This window comes from Halichoerus grypus, chromosome 7 (genome assembly GCF_964656455.1).
Source record: "Halichoerus grypus chromosome 7, mHalGry1.hap1.1, whole genome shotgun sequence".
Taxonomy (NCBI): domain Eukaryota; kingdom Metazoa; phylum Chordata; class Mammalia; order Carnivora; family Phocidae; genus Halichoerus; species Halichoerus grypus.
This window is the reverse complement of record NC_135718.1, coordinates 50829012-50846493: the sequence shown is the minus strand read 5'-3', so window position 1 is coordinate 50846493 and position 17482 is coordinate 50829012. Positions and strand designations below refer to the sequence as shown.

General features: G+C 36.6%; 1 protein-coding gene across 4 annotated transcripts in view; it reads left to right on the top strand.

Annotated features, from left to right (window-relative positions):
* The window catches only part of SAMD8 (sterile alpha motif domain containing 8), a 42081-nt gene extending 25371 nt beyond the window's left edge, over nt 1–16710 (top strand). For all 4 annotated transcript variants that reach the window (XM_036095285.2, XM_036095287.2, XM_036095286.2 and 1 more), the window contains 4 exons: nt 4171–4266; nt 6231–6348; nt 11725–11875; nt 12041–16710. In XM_036095285.2, the coding sequence (XP_035951178.1) occupies nt 4171–4266; nt 6231–6348; nt 11725–11875; nt 12041–12345 (670 nt within the window). In that variant the 3' untranslated portion in view covers nt 12346–16710. The remainder of the gene's footprint in view (nt 1–4170; nt 4267–6230; nt 6349–11724; nt 11876–12040) is intronic.
* Nucleotides 16711–17482: the final 772 nt, after the last annotated feature.

Here is a 17482-nt window from a genome sequence, read left to right as displayed (position 1 = left end):
CCAACAGAAGGTAGGTGGTATATTCTCCAGACTAGTTAAATGTGAGGGACTCTGGGATACCATGCCCAGATGAGAACAAAGGTGCCTGTTTTCAGTATGTTTTCAAGGTGATTACTATAAATTTACATACTGATCACTGAGACTTCTAGCTCTCTTCCTTAAGTAGCCAGACTTCCCGTTCCCACTCCCACCCAGTGCCAGTTCTCTAAGCAGAACAGATTCCTCTCCTTGGAAAACCTGCACAAGAGAAAAGGACTATAGATACTGTGGTAGGGGAGATATCTCCATCTCATCAACCAGACCTCTGCTCAATCACTCTACAGTGAAACCCACAACATAAGCTCAGTCTGTGCATACAGAGCGTCAAATTATTCTTACTATTTTTTTAGTACTTCACTGTCAAATATGAATGGTCAGTCAAGAATGACCAGACATTTAAGGAAAACAGACCAATGCAAACAGAAAAAAGCAAAGTAGGAAACACAAAATAGGGAGCAGAAGAACACTTCAAAAAAATACGCATATTCTCACAGATAAGAGATGTTGCATTTTATGAGACAGTAACAGTAGGCTATAAAAAAGGAAAATTCAGAGGAAAAAAAAGCTTTTGGAAAATAAAAAATGAAAGTAGAAATTTAAAATCCAGCAGAATAGCTGGAACATAGATTTGATGAAATTGCCCAGTGTGCAGAACAGATGAAAAGTAGTGGAGAGGGGCTCTTGGCTAGCTCAATCAGTGGACCATGCGACTCTTTATCTCGGAGTTGTGGGCTTGAGGCCCTTCATTGGGTGTAGAGATTACTTTAAAAAAAAAGTAGAGGAGAAAAAATAAGATCAGTCCAGTTGGCCCGGCAGTAAATAGATACGGGTTCTAGAAAGAAAGCGTAGTTAGAAAAAGGGAAGATATTATTTAGGATATAATACAAGGAAATTTCCCAGATTCAAAGGATGTGACTTTCCAGATTGAAAGGGCCCACTGAGCACCCAGTACAAGAAATGGAGAATTTCAGAACACTGGGTTTAGACTGAAGATCCTAAAAGCTTCTTAAGAGACAGAAAAAGTAACATACAAAGATTAGAAATCCAAATAGCATGCAACTTCTTCACTACAGTGAAAGCTAGAAGACAAGAGCAATTTTCTTTAACTTTCTGAGAGAAAATAAGGTCTAACCTAGAATTCTCTGTCCAGGCAAACTACCAGTTAGTTATAAGGCTAGACCCAAGGAAATTTTTAAGTTTGCAAGTCTTAAAATACTTACTTTCCAACCCCACAGCTACTAGAATTGCTAAAATGAAAAAAATTGGTAACAACATCTGATGAGTGTCCAGAGCACCTGATACTCTTCATATATTGCTGGTAGAGATGCAAAATGACAGAACTGCCTTTAAAAGTTTGACAGTTTCTTAAAAAGTTAAACATACCCTTAACATAGGACACAACAGTTTCTCTGCTAAGTGTTTACCTAAATATGTTCAAGCAAAGACTTGTAGTGGTCTTTATTCAAAACCAGCCAAACTGGATATATCCAAATATCCATCAAATATCCAAAATCCCCATCAACCAGTGAATGGATAAAGAAATTATAGATAAAGAATGGATAGACTTATACATGGAATAACATGGGTAAATCTGAAATATATTATGCCAAGTGAAAATAGCCAGATACAAAAGGTATGTAGATAAGTACTGTGTGATTCCATTTATATGCCATTTTGGGAAAGGCAAACCTATATAGGACAGAAATCAGTTGAGTGGTTGCCCCAGGGCTAGAAATGAGAGAGGGGATTGATTATAAAGGGACGCAGGGGAGCTTTTTGAAGTGATGAAAATATTCTATATCTTTATTGTGGTGGTGGTGGTTATATGACTGAATATGTTTGTCAAAACTCATTGAATTGTACACCCAACAGGGGTGATTTTTTCTGGTTGATAATTAAACCTCAATAAAACTAACATTAAAAACAAGTTTAGGGGGTGCCTGGGTGGCTCAGTCAGTTGAGCGTCCCGACTGTTGGTTTCTGCTCAGGTCATGATCTCAGGATTGTGAGATGGAACACCGCGTGGGGTCTCCAAGCTGGGCACGGAGCCTGCTTAAGATTCTCTCTCTGCCCTTTCTCCCCCTTAAAAAAACAAACAGCAACAACCAAGTTTATCCTTCACCTGTGTTTCTCAGAAAACGACTGGAGGATACACACCATAAAAACTAAGGAGTAAACTGAAAAAGAGGAGAACATGGATTCAGGAAACAAAGAATCTAATACAGAAAAGAGGAATTTCCAAGATGAAGGTCAAGTTTTATTTCAAAAAAGAGCCATACAGGAGGACTAGAAAATGCAACCATGCTAAATTGGGGAAAAAAGGAGAAGAGCTCTAGGAGAAATTGCCCCAAAAGGAAAAATTGAAATTGATAGAATAGTTTGAAGATGAATGGTGATAGGCACACAAGAAACAGAGCAAACTAAAAAAAAAAAAAAAAAAAAAGTTATATTTTAGCTCTAGAGAATTATAAGAATTTCTACTACAAGAAAGGGATTTAATCATTGTTCTCTACTGACTCAGCTGCAAATGATAATTACAAACTTAAGTAAAAGCCAAAAATTATTTTTAAAAATATTGTGAAACAATATTGAGACTAGGGGAGAGAAAATGGGAGTGGGGGGCACAAATAAAACACAAGAGTGGAAGTGATTGCCTCTGGGGAGCAAGAATTAGGTAGGGGGTGGGGCAGAAAACTTATTCTCATCCTAAACATTGTAAAACTGTTATACACACACACACACACACACACACACACACACACACACACCCCTACATATATTTTTGGACATGCATATATATGTATACATACAAATACAATTTTTTAAAATGTTCATTTAAAAAGTTTATATAGTTAAAAGTCACTTAAAGGAATCTCTTATAAAGATGTATTTATTTGAGGGGGGAGGGGCAGAGGGAGAAGGAGAGAGGGACTCTCAAGCAGACTCATGCTGAGCACAGAGCCCGAGACCATGACCATGACCATGACCATGACCATGTCCTGAGCTGAAACCAGGAGTCAGATGCTCAACCGACTGAGCCATCCAAGCACCTCAGGAATCTTTCTTTTATCTGAAAATTTCTGATACGTGAAATAACCCTTTCCTCAGTAATGCAATAAGGCAGCAGTAGATTAAAAATACAGAAGAGGAGTCTTATTTCTGAGGTAATAAATAAAAGATAAGTCCCTGACTAAAGATGATTGACTATCTTTACTTACTCTGAATAAGGTTTGGAGTAGACTGTTAATATCTTTCTTTCAGATTTCATGTTTTCTTTTTAATAAATACCTTTATTTCCTTAGTTATAAAATTAACACATTGTACAAGAATTTTTAGTGGAAATGTACAAAGAATAAAAATAGGACTATAATCCTACCAGATGTCCTGTTTGCACTCATTTTCACCTTTACCCCGTTCCCTCCTCTGTCTTCTTTTTCTCCTCCTCCTTCTCTTTTTATATATTTATTTATTAAGATTTTATTTTTAAGTAATCTCTACACCCAGTGTGGGGCTCAGACTTACAACCCTGAGATTGAGTTGCATGCTCCACGGACTGAGCCTGCCAGGCGCCCTCTCTCTTTCTTTTTAAATTAAGAAATGTGGCATGTATTTTACTAATACATTACTAATACATTACTAATAACCACAAGAGCTGTGAATTTGGTGAAGAAAGAGGAATCAGTGGAACAGAGAAGAAAACAGGGATATAAAACAAAAGAGGGCAGAGAGAAATAAAGGAGTAAAGCAAAACAAAAACTCTATTTACTGCCTCTAAAACAAAACCAAGTTTATTACAAGGAAAAAAAAAAGAGTCAAGTTCAAGCCCTGATTCTTCAGTTAGCACATCATGCAAGAATTGAAACTTTTCCCATTGATGTTTGTGGACAGTTCTGTATCCAGGTCTACCTTGCTGCAGGGAGGAAGAAAAGGGTTGTAACCTCTTCACAGAGAGAAGTTTTGGTAAATGGAATACTTTATGAAACAGTTTTTTCCCCCAGTTTCTTTAAATACCATCTCCTAAAAGAGATAAAAGTTATAGGAAGCAATTTAGAAGAGTATCTTATTGCAAAGGGTGTCATTTATGTACATACACTTCTTGTCAGTCCAAAATGTAATTTTTTTCTGTTCCAGTGTTCCTAGAATCCCATGGGCCTTTGCCATGACAGAAGTATGTGGCATGATTTTGTGCTATATTTGGCTCCTGGTTCTTCTTCTTCACAAACACAGGTACCTCAGTTATGCCATTAAAAGACAAAATATTTTGACTGTCTTGGATAAAGTTCATCAAACCTTGTTTCTCTCCTTGTTAATTTCCTTCTTTAGTCATTATGAAAAATGTTTTGGGTTTGATCAACAAGAAAGTCACTGCGAGGTTAAGACCTACATATTTAGTAGTATTCTGAATATATTCTGCAAAGATGAGAGATGGTGATGTTCAGCCATGAGCCAACTGCTGATAGTCTAATCGGAAATGTCATTTTCTGTAGAAGGATAGAAACTCCTCCAAGGACAGTCTTTGGTCAAGGACAGTGTTTGGATGAAAGAAATTCTCTGCTTGGAGGACGCCCATTAGCAAAGGGATTATTTTGCTTACCATGTACATCTAGTCAGTGTGGTTTGCTTAAGATGATACAGGAAATTGCTGAATAGGGAAGTGTTTCTTTGGCACTTTCACTAAGAAATATAAAGGAAAGAATTTTTTTATTGAAATGTAAAGGGAGGCTTCTTTCCTACTTTAATGAGGGGAAATTACTTGATTTAAGTAAAAATACAAGGCATAATGAAGAAAAAGTTTGAAGAACTATGAAGTTTGTAGATTTGCTATCCATTGTCTATGGACACTAATGAGAAATAGGGACACTTTCTTGAATTTATTATCCTTTCTCCTCACCAGGCAGTATTTGAGGTAAACCAATGATGGGCTTTAGGTCCTAAGCAGCAGTTATTTCATTGCTTTGAAGGTGAAAAGAAAAGTTGATCGTTGCTATTGTTGTCACACTTTTAGGCTGTATTGTGCTTCATTCTTTCCCATTTTCCAGCAATATTTTTAACTCTGGATTGCTTAAAACCAGAGGTGGTTTAAAAACATGTAATATCACTGCTACTTTCTGGTTTAACTTAGGCTCATAAGACCCCGTGAATTTGAATTTATCCACTCTTCAGACCAAGAAAGAATTTACCGTATGGGAAAGTTTGGTAGGTTTAGCAAAGTATAGCAGTGGCCAATTATATGCAAGTTTTGGTGTTTAATTGGTCAAAGAAAGTGTTTCTCTCTAATGTGGGCTTTGTACTGCTTTCATTAGAGTCACCTGGCTTCTTGTTAAGATGTAGATTCCTAGGCTCCATCCCAGGTGTACACACTAAAATTTGAGATCTCTTGTGTTCAATGCTTTTTTGAGGGTGGGAAGAGCATTTTGAAAATGTGTAAAGCATAGTCCCTGTGCTTAAGACTATTATAGTCTGTTTTCGTTTGGACATTTAAAAAAATACTGTGACAGCACAAGTGATATCACAATGCAGTTCAAAATTTTTGCTAGGTGTACTTAATATAAAACTTAGTATTTAAAAAAACTTAGTATTTTTATACTTTAGGAGAAGTTAGAGAATGTTTAAGATAGCTACTATCAGTAACCAATTTCCAATGTTATTAATGAGCAAAAATTCCCTAGAATCATGTTTAATTTTACCTCTCATAAAGTAAATAATTTATGAGCAATATATGAATAACAGCACTAACATTAAGCTAAGAGTCAGGCTAGGTACTAGTCTTCTTTCTTGCATATTTCCTTTACTTTGTCTTAGTCTTATCTTCTTATCAATGAAATGGTGCTCTTAGGTCAGCACTGTCTAACATGGCAGATACTAGCCACATGTGGCTATTTAAATTAATGAAAATGAAATAAAATTAAAATGCAGTTCCTTGGATGTATCAGTCACATTTCAAGTGCTCAAGAGCCACATGTAAATACCTTATTAGATGGTGCAGTTATAGAACATTTCCATCATTACAAAAAGTTCTATTGGACAATGATGCTTCAGATCTAAGATTTCTCTAAGATTTCTGTCTTCTTCAAAGAGTCTAGTTCTAGGGGTTTTTCTGTCTGCTCTCCCTTTAAGTAAACGCTGATACCTGGAGTTTTTTGGTTTGCTTTCTTCTGATCTTTCTCTCTTTTTGGTCGCTCTGTTCACAGGTCAATACTTCTCCGAAGGCTCTGTAGTCTGATGGGCACTGTATTCTTGCTTCGCTGCTTTACCATGTTTGTGACCTCCCTGTCCGTGCCAGGACAGCACCTGCAGTGTACTGGAAAGGTAGCCTGCTACCTTCTTTATCATTCTTTCTTATTCTTGGTGGGTTGATGGCACCATATATGTAATAGGGCTAAGACTTTGCTTTTAATATTAAAATGCTTTTTAGGGGCGCCTGGGTGGATCAGTTGGTTAAGTGTCCAACTCTTGGCTTCAGCTCAGGTCATGATCTCGGGGCTGTGAGATTGAGCCCCCTGCATCAGGCTCATATGCTGGCCATGGAGCCAGCTTAAGATTGTCTCTCCCTGGGGCGCCTGGGTGGCTCAGTCGTTAAGCATCTGCCTTCGGCTCAGGTCATGATCTCAGGGTCCTGGGATCGAGCCCCGCATCGGTCTCCCTGCTTAGCGGGAAGCCTGCTTCTCCCTCTCCCACTCCCCCTGCTTGTGTGCCCTCTCTCGCTGTGTCTCTCTCTGTCAAATAAATAAATAAAAAAAAAAAAAAAAAAAAGGTTGTCTCTCTCCCTCTGCCACTCTCTCTTCTTTCTAAAGAATATATAAATAAATAAAGTTTAAAATGTGCTTTTTAGTATTTTCAATATCTGTAGTAAACCTCTAGAAATAATTTGGCAGAAATCTTAAGCCAGAATCTACCTCCCTGTTACATCTGTCCACTGATACTGGTTCTTTGCTGTGGAGCTGTAGAAAACAAGTTTCTTTCAATTATCATTTTCCCTTTCCCACCATCCTGAGCATCTTTAGTTCCTCATATTGATGTGGAAATGTTCTGGTTTGGAGCAAATGATTAAGAAAGAATTCTTGAGACATCTTTGGTGCAGAAAGGTGGTTTTATTAAAGCACAGGAACAGGACCCTGGGCAGAAAGAGCGGCACTGGGGTTGCCGTGGGTGACGGATTGATTATATTCTTTCACGTTGAGAGAGGGTTAGGGACTAGCGTCGTCTCTAGGGAATTTTGGAAGCAAGGTTTCCAGGGCCTTGAGGGGGCTAGCTATTGTTAGGAAAAGGTCACTTATTACTGTCTAGTAAAACCTTAGTCATGAGACCATTCAGATATATATCAGGGGTCCATTATCTTGGAGGATGGCTACTAATATATATCTTGGGGTTAGAGATAAAGGAAGTTTCCAAAGGGATTTTTATATGTTAAAGGAGACTTAATAGGATCTTGGAGGTCAGGATAATGTTAAGCTAAAATTGCCTTTTGCCCTTAGCAAAGTATTAACATTGAGGCCCCTGAGTTCCTAGAGAAAGGTCACTCTGCCTGTCTCAAGGACTTGTCAATGGGCTGTAAGTTGTAAGGAAATCTTTTTTTCCTTTGCCTTTGTTCTCCACATCAATATAACATGACTGTGGTCCCTTCAATGTCCTTATCACTCCTTCTTAAAACGTTTTCAGTTTGACCATATCCCATTTAAAATAAAGTACCCACTATTCAAAACTTGACTCTTTGCTGGGATATACTAAATAATGGCTGACTTATTGTTTTTGTTCTAAATTTTGTAGCTTGTTTTGGTATATTATAGACAATATCTTCTCTTCTGACTAAATTGAGAGAGGAGAGACTATGCAGATGGGAAAAAAAAAAATTTAAAAACCTGAAAATCACCTGTACTTTATATACAGAATTGGCCTTTGTGATTCATTAAATTTGGACAAAAGAATTTATTATCCTACTTTTCTAAGCCTCCGTGCTTTAGTTATGTATTGCCAAATATTCAAATATATGTGTTAGCACATTTGTTGTTATTTTAATATTGTTTGTATAAGTGTACAACAAAATTACATATCAGTTCTTCTGTTGCTATATAAATAGCTGAAATGCCAACAAGGGAAGATTAAGCAGCCAAAGATCAATAACTAAGAAGACAGCCCTGAGCTGAAGGGTGACAAAACTCTCTCTAGGTATTAGGAGACTGACCAGTAAGGGAGAACGGTTAATATGACACTTAGGATTTATTGTGAAAGCAATGTTTTATTTTTCTGAAAAGATATAAATTAAAAAGTAAAAGTTCACATCATTCCCTCTTCTTTCACCCATCCTATAAACAGTCCTGTTAACAGTTGGGTATATAGCCACATAGACTTTTTTTTTAAAGATTTTATTCGAGGGACGCCTGGGTGGCTCAGTTGGTTAAGCATCTGCCTTTGGCTCAAGTCATGATCCCAGGGTCCTGGGTTCGAGTCCTGCATTGGGCTCCTTGCTCGGCGGGGAGCCTGCTTCTCCCTCTGCATGCCACTCTGCTTGTGCTCTCTCTCGCTCTCACTCTCTCTGACAAAGAAATAACATCTTTAAAAATATATATTTTATTTGAGAGAGAGAGAGCACAAGCAGGGAGGGGGGTCAGAGGGAGAGGGAGAAGCAAACTCCCGGCTGAGCAGGGAACCCCGTGCAGGGCTTGATCCCAGGACCCTGACAGATCATGACTTGAGCCACCCAGGCGCCCCCACAAAGACTGTTTTTATATAAGTTTATATAGTAGATACTTTTTAAATAAAAGATAAGATTGTATTGCAGACATTGTTCTTTAGTTTATGTTTTATTTAATAGTATGTTGTTTACTTTTTTTCTGAAGAAATACATATGGCTATATCTCATCTTTTTAATAGCTGCAGTGTTCCATTGTATGATTTACCAGGTTCCAAATCCTGTACATTTGTGTTGTTTCCAAATCTTACTATTATAAACCGTGCCATCATAAATGTTCTTGTGCATTTATGCATTTTCTGTTATTTAATCATCTACTTAAGATAAATTCCTGGAAGTAGAATTATGAAATCAAAGAATATGCACATTAACTACATATTGCACAACTGTCCAGTAGAAAAAACAAATTTTTCACTACTATCAAAACTGTATGCATGTCAGTTTTCCCACTCCCATGCCAGCACTACTTAGTATCAATTATTGGAGTCATTGCCATTCTGATTAATGAAAGATGATGATATGAGACTTTTACAGTTTTATGTTTTAAAAATATTTATTTATTAGAGAGCATGAGCAGGGGGAGGGGCTGAGGGAGAGAGACAGAGGCGGGGAGAGAGAAGCAGACTCCCCGCTGGGTAGGGAGCCCAACTCTGGGCTTGATCCCAGGACCCTGACATCATGAGCTTAGCCGAAGGTAGACCCTTAAGCCACTGAGCCACCCAGGTGCCCCTACAGTCTTATATTTAAATCTTCACTCTTTTGAATTTATTTCTGCACATGGTATGAAATAGGGATAGAACAATTTCCCCCCGAATAGCGTGGTAGTTGATTAGAAGAGATTTTAAAGAATAAAAATAAAAGCTTATTACACTGAAAAGAGAATTTCCTGTAGCTGAGGGATTTAATTGTGGGTCATCCACTAAAGAAAATGTTATATGTGCATAGGGCTGTAATGTGTGCTACAAAAATAAATTAGATACCATTCCTCTATAGTATGGATAGCCCTTTTTCTGTCTCTAATGACTGTTTTTCATTATCAGTTAGTTATATATGGACATTTCTATTCAAATCTGCCCTAAATACTGTTAATTGCTTTACATTATAATATAACCTACTTATTGACCTGTATTATTTGTAGCAGTTGTTAAAAATAGAAAGTTAAGGTGATAGTAACTAGCAATCAAGTCCCTTACAGTAAACTCCATGGGGCATTTTCATTGAAATAAAGTAATTGCTTGAAATCTCATTCCCAGAAGTAGGAGGTTTAGGGACAGAACCAAGAACCTACCTGTTTTTGAAATGTAACAATGGACCCACCTTAAGGAAAGAACATACAGAATATTTGGGACATTTAAAATTGGAAGGGATAAGGAGACTTAAGTAACTGAGCAATGATTGCTTTCTTTTGACTGGCATCACTTGATTTCTGCCCTTGTCTGAGAGAGATTTTTCTAGCAGTCTCAGTTCTTCACTGCCTGATTTTTTACTTTCACGAGAGTACCATCTCCAACTCTATTCTCATTAGAGGTCTTAGAAGAACCAAACTATGTGGATTTTAGTAACTTCTCTTTCTTTTTCTCTAATAATAAATCCCTTTTCCTGTTCTGCCTTTCACTGAGGCAGAAAGGGAAAGCTAGGTAGTATATAATCAGCAGGTGAGATTTCTAATGAAATTGTATTATCTAATGAGGTTGTTTCTGTTGTTAATTAGCCATAGTAGAATTTTTAAAAACATAGGACTTTGGTTTTTTTTGTTTGTTTGGTTGTTTTTTTATTTTGTTTTGTTTTGTGAGGTTATTTTTTTTTTAAGTTCTAATTGACTTTATTAAACATTTCGTGAATTCGGCAGCACCCCATCTGGCAAGTAGAGAGGCCCTTTAAGACACAGAACTTTGGAATTGGACTTCTGGATTCACATCCTGGTTATGTTACTTACCAGCTGTGTGACCTCTCTAAGCCAGTTTCCTCAGCTGCATAATTGAATCACTTTATAGGATTGTTGTGGATATTAAATACAGTAACACATAAAGCACTTAGCAGCATGTCTTACACATAGTAAGGGCATGTAAAATTTTAGGAATTCTTTGTACTGTTATTATGTGGTAAATGCCTTTTTTTAAAAGAAAGACCATTACTCAAACTCTCAAACTCTTCCTCAAAATGGATTGCTTTTTTAAGCTTATATATGGGAGTTGGGATTGGGTTTGGCTATTAATAACAGGAAATTCAAGATGGCATGGTTTAATAAACAAACAATGGTTTATTCTCTCTCATAAGAGAAATCTGAAATTAGGTCATGTGTAACTATATGGACTTACCAAAAACCCATGATTCTCCTTTTACTCTCCTGTCCTAACACTTGGCTTGAGTCCTCAAGGCCACTTAGTGGTCCAAGATGGATGCTGCAGCTTCATCTGTCATGTCTGAGTTGTAGGCTGGAAGAAGGAAAGGTGAAGAAGACTTCCTCCTACTTGTTGTCTCTTTCCTTTATAAGTAGCCTTCCCAGAACTCTTTTACACTTCCACTTACATCTTACTGTATAGAACTTAGTCACAAAACCACACCAAGCTGCAAGGGAGGCTAGGAAATGCAATGTTTCGGTTGAGTTCATTCTGTTACCAGTGAAAAAGGGGAGAATAGATATTGAATGGTAGCCATTGTCTGTGTCATAGCCTATTTCTTATTGGCAGAACAATCAGCAAATACTACTGTATTATTGGATTAAAAACTTGAAAATATTTTGTGTAATAGTGACCTTTTCATTGTAAAGGAGCTCTTAGTAAAAGAAATTTGAATTACATTGATTTCATGTAATTACCAGAATATTTCTGACCACCCTTTCTTGATGTCTGGAATTAATTAGACTGGGAGTCTGGTTGCTTTTGTTTAGATCTTATTTCTAGGTCATTTAGCATTTGAATTTCAATGTGAATGGATGTTTGGAAGCGCCTACCTCCCTAAGCACTTGAAGCACTAATTTGTAGCTTTCTTTATAGATATATGGCAGTGTGTGGGAGAAACTGCACCGGGCCTTTGCCATTTGGAGTGGCTTTGGTATGACCCTAACTGGTGTTCACACTTGTGGAGATTACATGTTCAGTGGCCACACAGTCGTCCTAACTATGCTGAATTTCTTTGTCACTGAATGTAAGTATCTCTTTAGTTGACTTAGATGACTGGCAGCAGAGGTGGCTGTGGGAAGGGTGTCAAGTTCTATGAAGAATGAGAGTAACAGACTGACCTAAGAAACATGTGACTTAGAAGCATTGGAAAGAATGTGATTTTAAAACGATCTTTCTGTCCTTTTCCCAGATACACCAAGAAGCTGGAATTTCTTGCACACTTTATCTTGGGTTCTCAACCTCTTTGGAATCTTCTTCATTTTGGCTGCTCATGAACATTATTCCATTGATGTGTTTATTGCTTTTTATATCACGACAAGACTCTTTTTGTACTACCATACTCTAGCCAATACTAGAGCATATCAGCAAAGTAGGAGAGCAAGAATTTGGTTTCCCATGTTTTCTTTTTTTGAATGTAATGTGAATGGTACAGTACCTAATGAATATTGTTGGCCATTTTCAAAACCAGCAATAATGAAAAGATTAATTGGATAAAGTCTGTCTTTGTAATGGGTTCGTGATTAAATATACAGTAGTTGTTGAAAGTGAGTAACTTTGCTTTCTCCCCCTAAGCTGTTCCTGGATGCCTTCCTTTTTGGCTTATATGTTGACAAAGTGAAGTTCCATGTTCTGAGCAAGGCTGTGATTGTAGAAATCAAGAAAGAGCAATCAAGAGTCCTTACATCTCCGTTTGAATAGGAAGCTTAAGTAGATGTTTCTGACCCTTCTCTTTTGGCAGACTTAATGTTGTAATTGAAGTCAGGCTGTTACCCTCACCCGTTGAGTACTTGCTTATTGAACTTAAGCAATTTGCTGATTGAAAGTGTTTTTGTTTTTTTTTTAACTTCATTAGGACTGTAGTCGAGAAATAATTTTTTTTAAGGTCCTTATTATCTTCAAAGGAAAAACCCCTACCAAATGAGCAGTATTTGTTCTTTGAACTAATCTCTGTCTTTTTAAAAAATGCAACTCTAGAAAGTGATCTGTGTTACTAACAAATGATTTCTGCCTTCTGAACCATCTTTAAGAAAAGTATACTGAACATACCAGGATGCCTGAAACAGGAAGAGAATGGAAGGGGCCATACATGAGGTGACAAAGAACAAGTATAGTATTGGCATTTTTCACCAAAATGCAACAAAAGATGCAGTTCCTATTTTGTTCTGAGGGTTCAGGATGACTGTCAGTTAAGTGTTTATGAGGGAAAAATGGCTGCATCCATAAAAATAAAATTGGCTTAATTTTAGTGAGGTAGGTACCTGGAACAACTTTGTGCTATAATTGTTAGTTAGACATATGACAGCCCAATTTTATGCCTTTAAATGATGTTACTTAATGAGCAAAATAGTGGAGTGTTTTACCAAATGTTAGATAAAGTTCTTGTGTCCGTAAGTAGGGAGGTATGCATGCAAAGAATATTTTTTCTATTTTTAAAAAATTTATAACAGTTGCAGGCATAATACAACTTCTGGTTTTTGAAATTTGTCATTCTTGGCCATCAGAAGTGAATAGTCTCAGACATATTTGGATATGAAAAAAAGATTTTGTTGTTTTTCATTTTTAAATACAATTGTGTACATACATTCTTTCTATTTAGTCTTAATTTGGCAGTCAGGAAGTGATATAACTTAGTTGCTGTTTACAACACTAGAAATTTAGTACCTTAAGTAATTTGACCTTTGTGGTAACATTTGTCACTTTACTTTTAATGATTTTGGTTAATAGTTATGACAGTAGAATGCTTATGGAATTGGATTTTGAGCCCCAACTGATTGAGCTTAGCTACTTGGAATATTAATTGTATAGTTTTTACATTCCATTTTAAAGCAAGGAGTTAGAAAAAGTGCTGGCATATTGAGGTCTAAAATTAGGCCACTTAGCAGAAACCTGCTCCTAATGTGGGTGAAGTATTTTATTTTTGCACTTTGAGTCATATTCCCACCCCTGTATAAGCTACAGAGGAGCCTGAATGGATTGGGCAGGAGAAGAAATTTATGCAAACAAATTTCAGCCAGTGCTGAATGACCCCAATTTGAGTCTACTCTGAATATTATTTTTTATTTCTCACCTGAAAAATGGCACAAGGCAATTCAAGTTTTATTATGCTTTTAAATCTCATACTTGAGAATCTTATAATATCTTAAATTGTTGATTCTAATACATGCTAGGGACAAAAATGTCAACATTTCATCTAAGGAAACTGCATAATCATGAAGGGTGAAGGATGTTGCCTGTACCACTTAGAGTACTTTGACCTCCAAGGTCAAAGCCATGTAACTGCCATTCTTTCCAAGTGACAGAGCAAGACCGTATATTTAGCTAGGGAGGGACAAATGTTGGCTTTTGGAAAAATGTTTGAAAAAAATCTGTAGCAACATTAATTCAAGAATGTTAGATAGCTACTTAATGGTAAACTTCCTAACATCAGTCTTCTTTCCTTCATGTGGATTCTATTCTAGAACAAAATAGAAAAAAAAATTGCAAGTAACTTTGCAGAGCTGTTGACATTGAGAGTGCCTAACAGCAGACTGCAATGAGGATTGTAAAATAAGTTTTCAGCTTGCATTTATCATATCTGATTTGGGGAAAAGGTAAGCTAGATTTATAATTTATTGTTGTAACTAATACAAGGCAGTGTTTACATAAATTCATCATCTCCAAGTCTCTTTCTTGGAAAACTTTGACACAAAATTATTTTCCTCTTCTTTTTTTAATATGAAACCTATATTTTAGTTGTTTTTTGTTTTGTCCAGAAATTTCCAGATTTTGTCTTTGTATTTTTTTTTTCTTGTTAAAGTGTAAACCATTGGAAGGGTGGTATTTAAATTCACATTTTGGGTGTGAATGTGCCTAGGTGGAGAAGCTACATACATGTTTTTTGATCCTATCTACAGTTGCAGACTTATGAGAGGCTTATATTCTTAAATACTGAGACCTTAGTATAGAAGGAACCAAGAAGGTTTTTGGTTTGGGGATACAAACTGGAGGTTATATTGAAAGTCCTTGAGGCATTTCTCTATATTCCTGGGGGCAGTGTAGCCTTTTTTCTTTTTTTATTTTCTTTGCTTTCTTTTTTTTTAAGTCTATGCAGGGCATTGTTACTGAAGCGTAATTGAAGTTCATAGGGAGTAGGAGGTTTTGAAGAAGGCAAGTGTGCTGTTAACGCTGAATAATTTGGGAGAAACCTTTTTTGGCTATGCTGCAGAATTCTCAAAGGGCTATCCTCCTTAGTTCTCAGTGGCCAGAATTGCTAGAGTAAAAACAACTTCCACATGCTGGGTCTGTTTATTAGTTTTTTTGTTTTTTTGTTTTTTTTAAATCAGAAAGCAATGAGAGTAGCCTTAGAACCAGTCAGCTAAAGAAATGTGGACTGTTCACTAGAAAGAATCCATTGACTGAAGACCTGCTGGTTCTGTAACTCTGACACTGCAGGTGGTGTTCTTTCTTACCCTGTACCTGCCCAAGTGTTGTTACTTAGAATTCCAAAAATCTTATAATTTGTAAACAGAGAACAGAGAAGCCAAATCCTCTTATAGCTGATATGAAACAGTCTGTTTTAGAGACATCTGTTTGGAAAGTGTTATTTATATATTCAAAGTCATATTCATAACACTAACCTGCTTTGAGTGTATTCAGCAAAAGGCAATTTCATCATGAGTTTTATAGTAAACATTTTCTAAAGATTCTTGTTCCAAAATGCTTGAGAACGTTAACCATATTCTTGTTTTAAACTCTGTGATCTAATAAATTTAATTCTTTGATAGTCTTTTTGTAGACTTAAGTTATCCCTTACTAAGAGTAATTACAGTAAGAGTCATGTGTCAGTTCTTTAAGGTATTCAGGCATTTGAGACAAGAAAGTTCTCCTTTAGAATAGTCCGATAGCTTTCTTAAACAGTATCGGTTTCTTTTAGATAGTTTCAAAGCCAGCAAAGCATGTCAGTTTTAATGCCGTCTTCACTTGGCAGTTAACGATGGTTTGCAATTGTAAAAAGTGTAGCCTGAATTACCCCTATACCTCTATAGAGACTTGTTAGTAACATCAAAAGTCAGACTGCTTCAGGTGACCAGTGAGAAAGGAAAGAGGTTGAGGGTTTTTCCCTCTTTGTGTTTGAGTGGCTCTGAATGACTGAAATTACTATGAAAGTAGGTTTTGGTCTCCCCTCTCATCTACCCCTCACGCCCAGTGAAGGCCACCAATTTCCAATAACTAAAATGTGGCCTATTACTATACATCAAGTTCAATAAAAATATCTATGAAATCTGTAAACCATAATTCAGCTACCAGTAAAGTTGGTTTTAGAATATGTTCTACCCTAAATTAGCCAAAAGACATTTTATTCAGTGTATTCCATGTTTAAGCATAAGGAAGGTTTGTGCCTGATAGGAAGGGAGAGGGAATACTATGATAATTTCATTATTATTTCAGGTCTGTTTCAATATGAACTACTGGGTTGTCTGAATGGTAGCCAGGCCATGTTATTAATGTCATCTTACAAATGCTTAATTTTAATAATTTTTTATTCAGAAATCTATGGATTGTTAGGACAATTGAAGTATTTCTGATATGGAACAAAGGAAGTGGAAACTGATACTTAGTGGGGGAAGCAAAATTAGCTTGGACTAAAGTGGGCATGTTTTGTTTTAAGAACTCTACCTAAATGTAACTCTGTCCACAGAGAAACTAGTATTACTTGAAGATGTGAACGTTTCTATGGTAGCCATACCTTGAAGCACAGTGTTGTATATAAGTAAATATCTTGATTCTAAATTAAATCCAGATTTAACTAATATATTATTTTATATCTTTGTTGTATTAAAATGTTCAAAAATACTAAAAATAAAACATTTGAAAGTTGAATTGCAGTCTCTTATTTGAATGTCTTTGCATTACTAATGCAGCTCGTCTATTTTTTATACAGTAAATTTTTATCTTTGCAAATGATTGGGCCCAGCAACTTTAAATTTTAATATAGTATCTAGTTCCTGGCATTTACTAATTCTTATTTGTCTATTAGATAAGCCATTTGCCCTTTCTCCTTTCTTTGTGTGAACTAGGAAAGAAAAGTAATCTTCCTGAGGGTATTAGAATAACTGCGGATTAAGATGAGAGGGAGGGAAAAGAAGCAAATAGCTAATTATTCCTGGACACATTAAAGCTTTTGTTTGGTTGGTTGGTTTTGATTTAATTGTAGATTATATGGGAAGATGCCTTCATCCTGGCAGGTCAGCTTTGGAAATAATGATGAACAGGGAAAGAAGGGAAAAGAGCTGTTCAGAGTAGCTCAGTAGCCCAGAACCATGGAGTAAACACTAAGAAACACTAAGCATTGTCATAGGACCATATGGACTTAATCCATGACTGAACTTATTTTCGTGACCACTACTAATTGCAGCCTCTCTGGCCCCAGATAGTCTCTCTCGGGAACTCTGGGAAAGAATAGTCCAGGACAGACCTAGAGGCTACTTGGTGGAATAGAAAATGCACTGATTGAGACTCTGAAGGCCTGAGCGTGAGTTGCATCTCTGCCGCTGATTAAATTAGGTCTTTTCTTCCAGCTCCACTTAACTTTATGTATAAGGAGGGGAGAAAAAAATGCCTTTCTCATAGGTTGTATTAAAGGCCAGATATG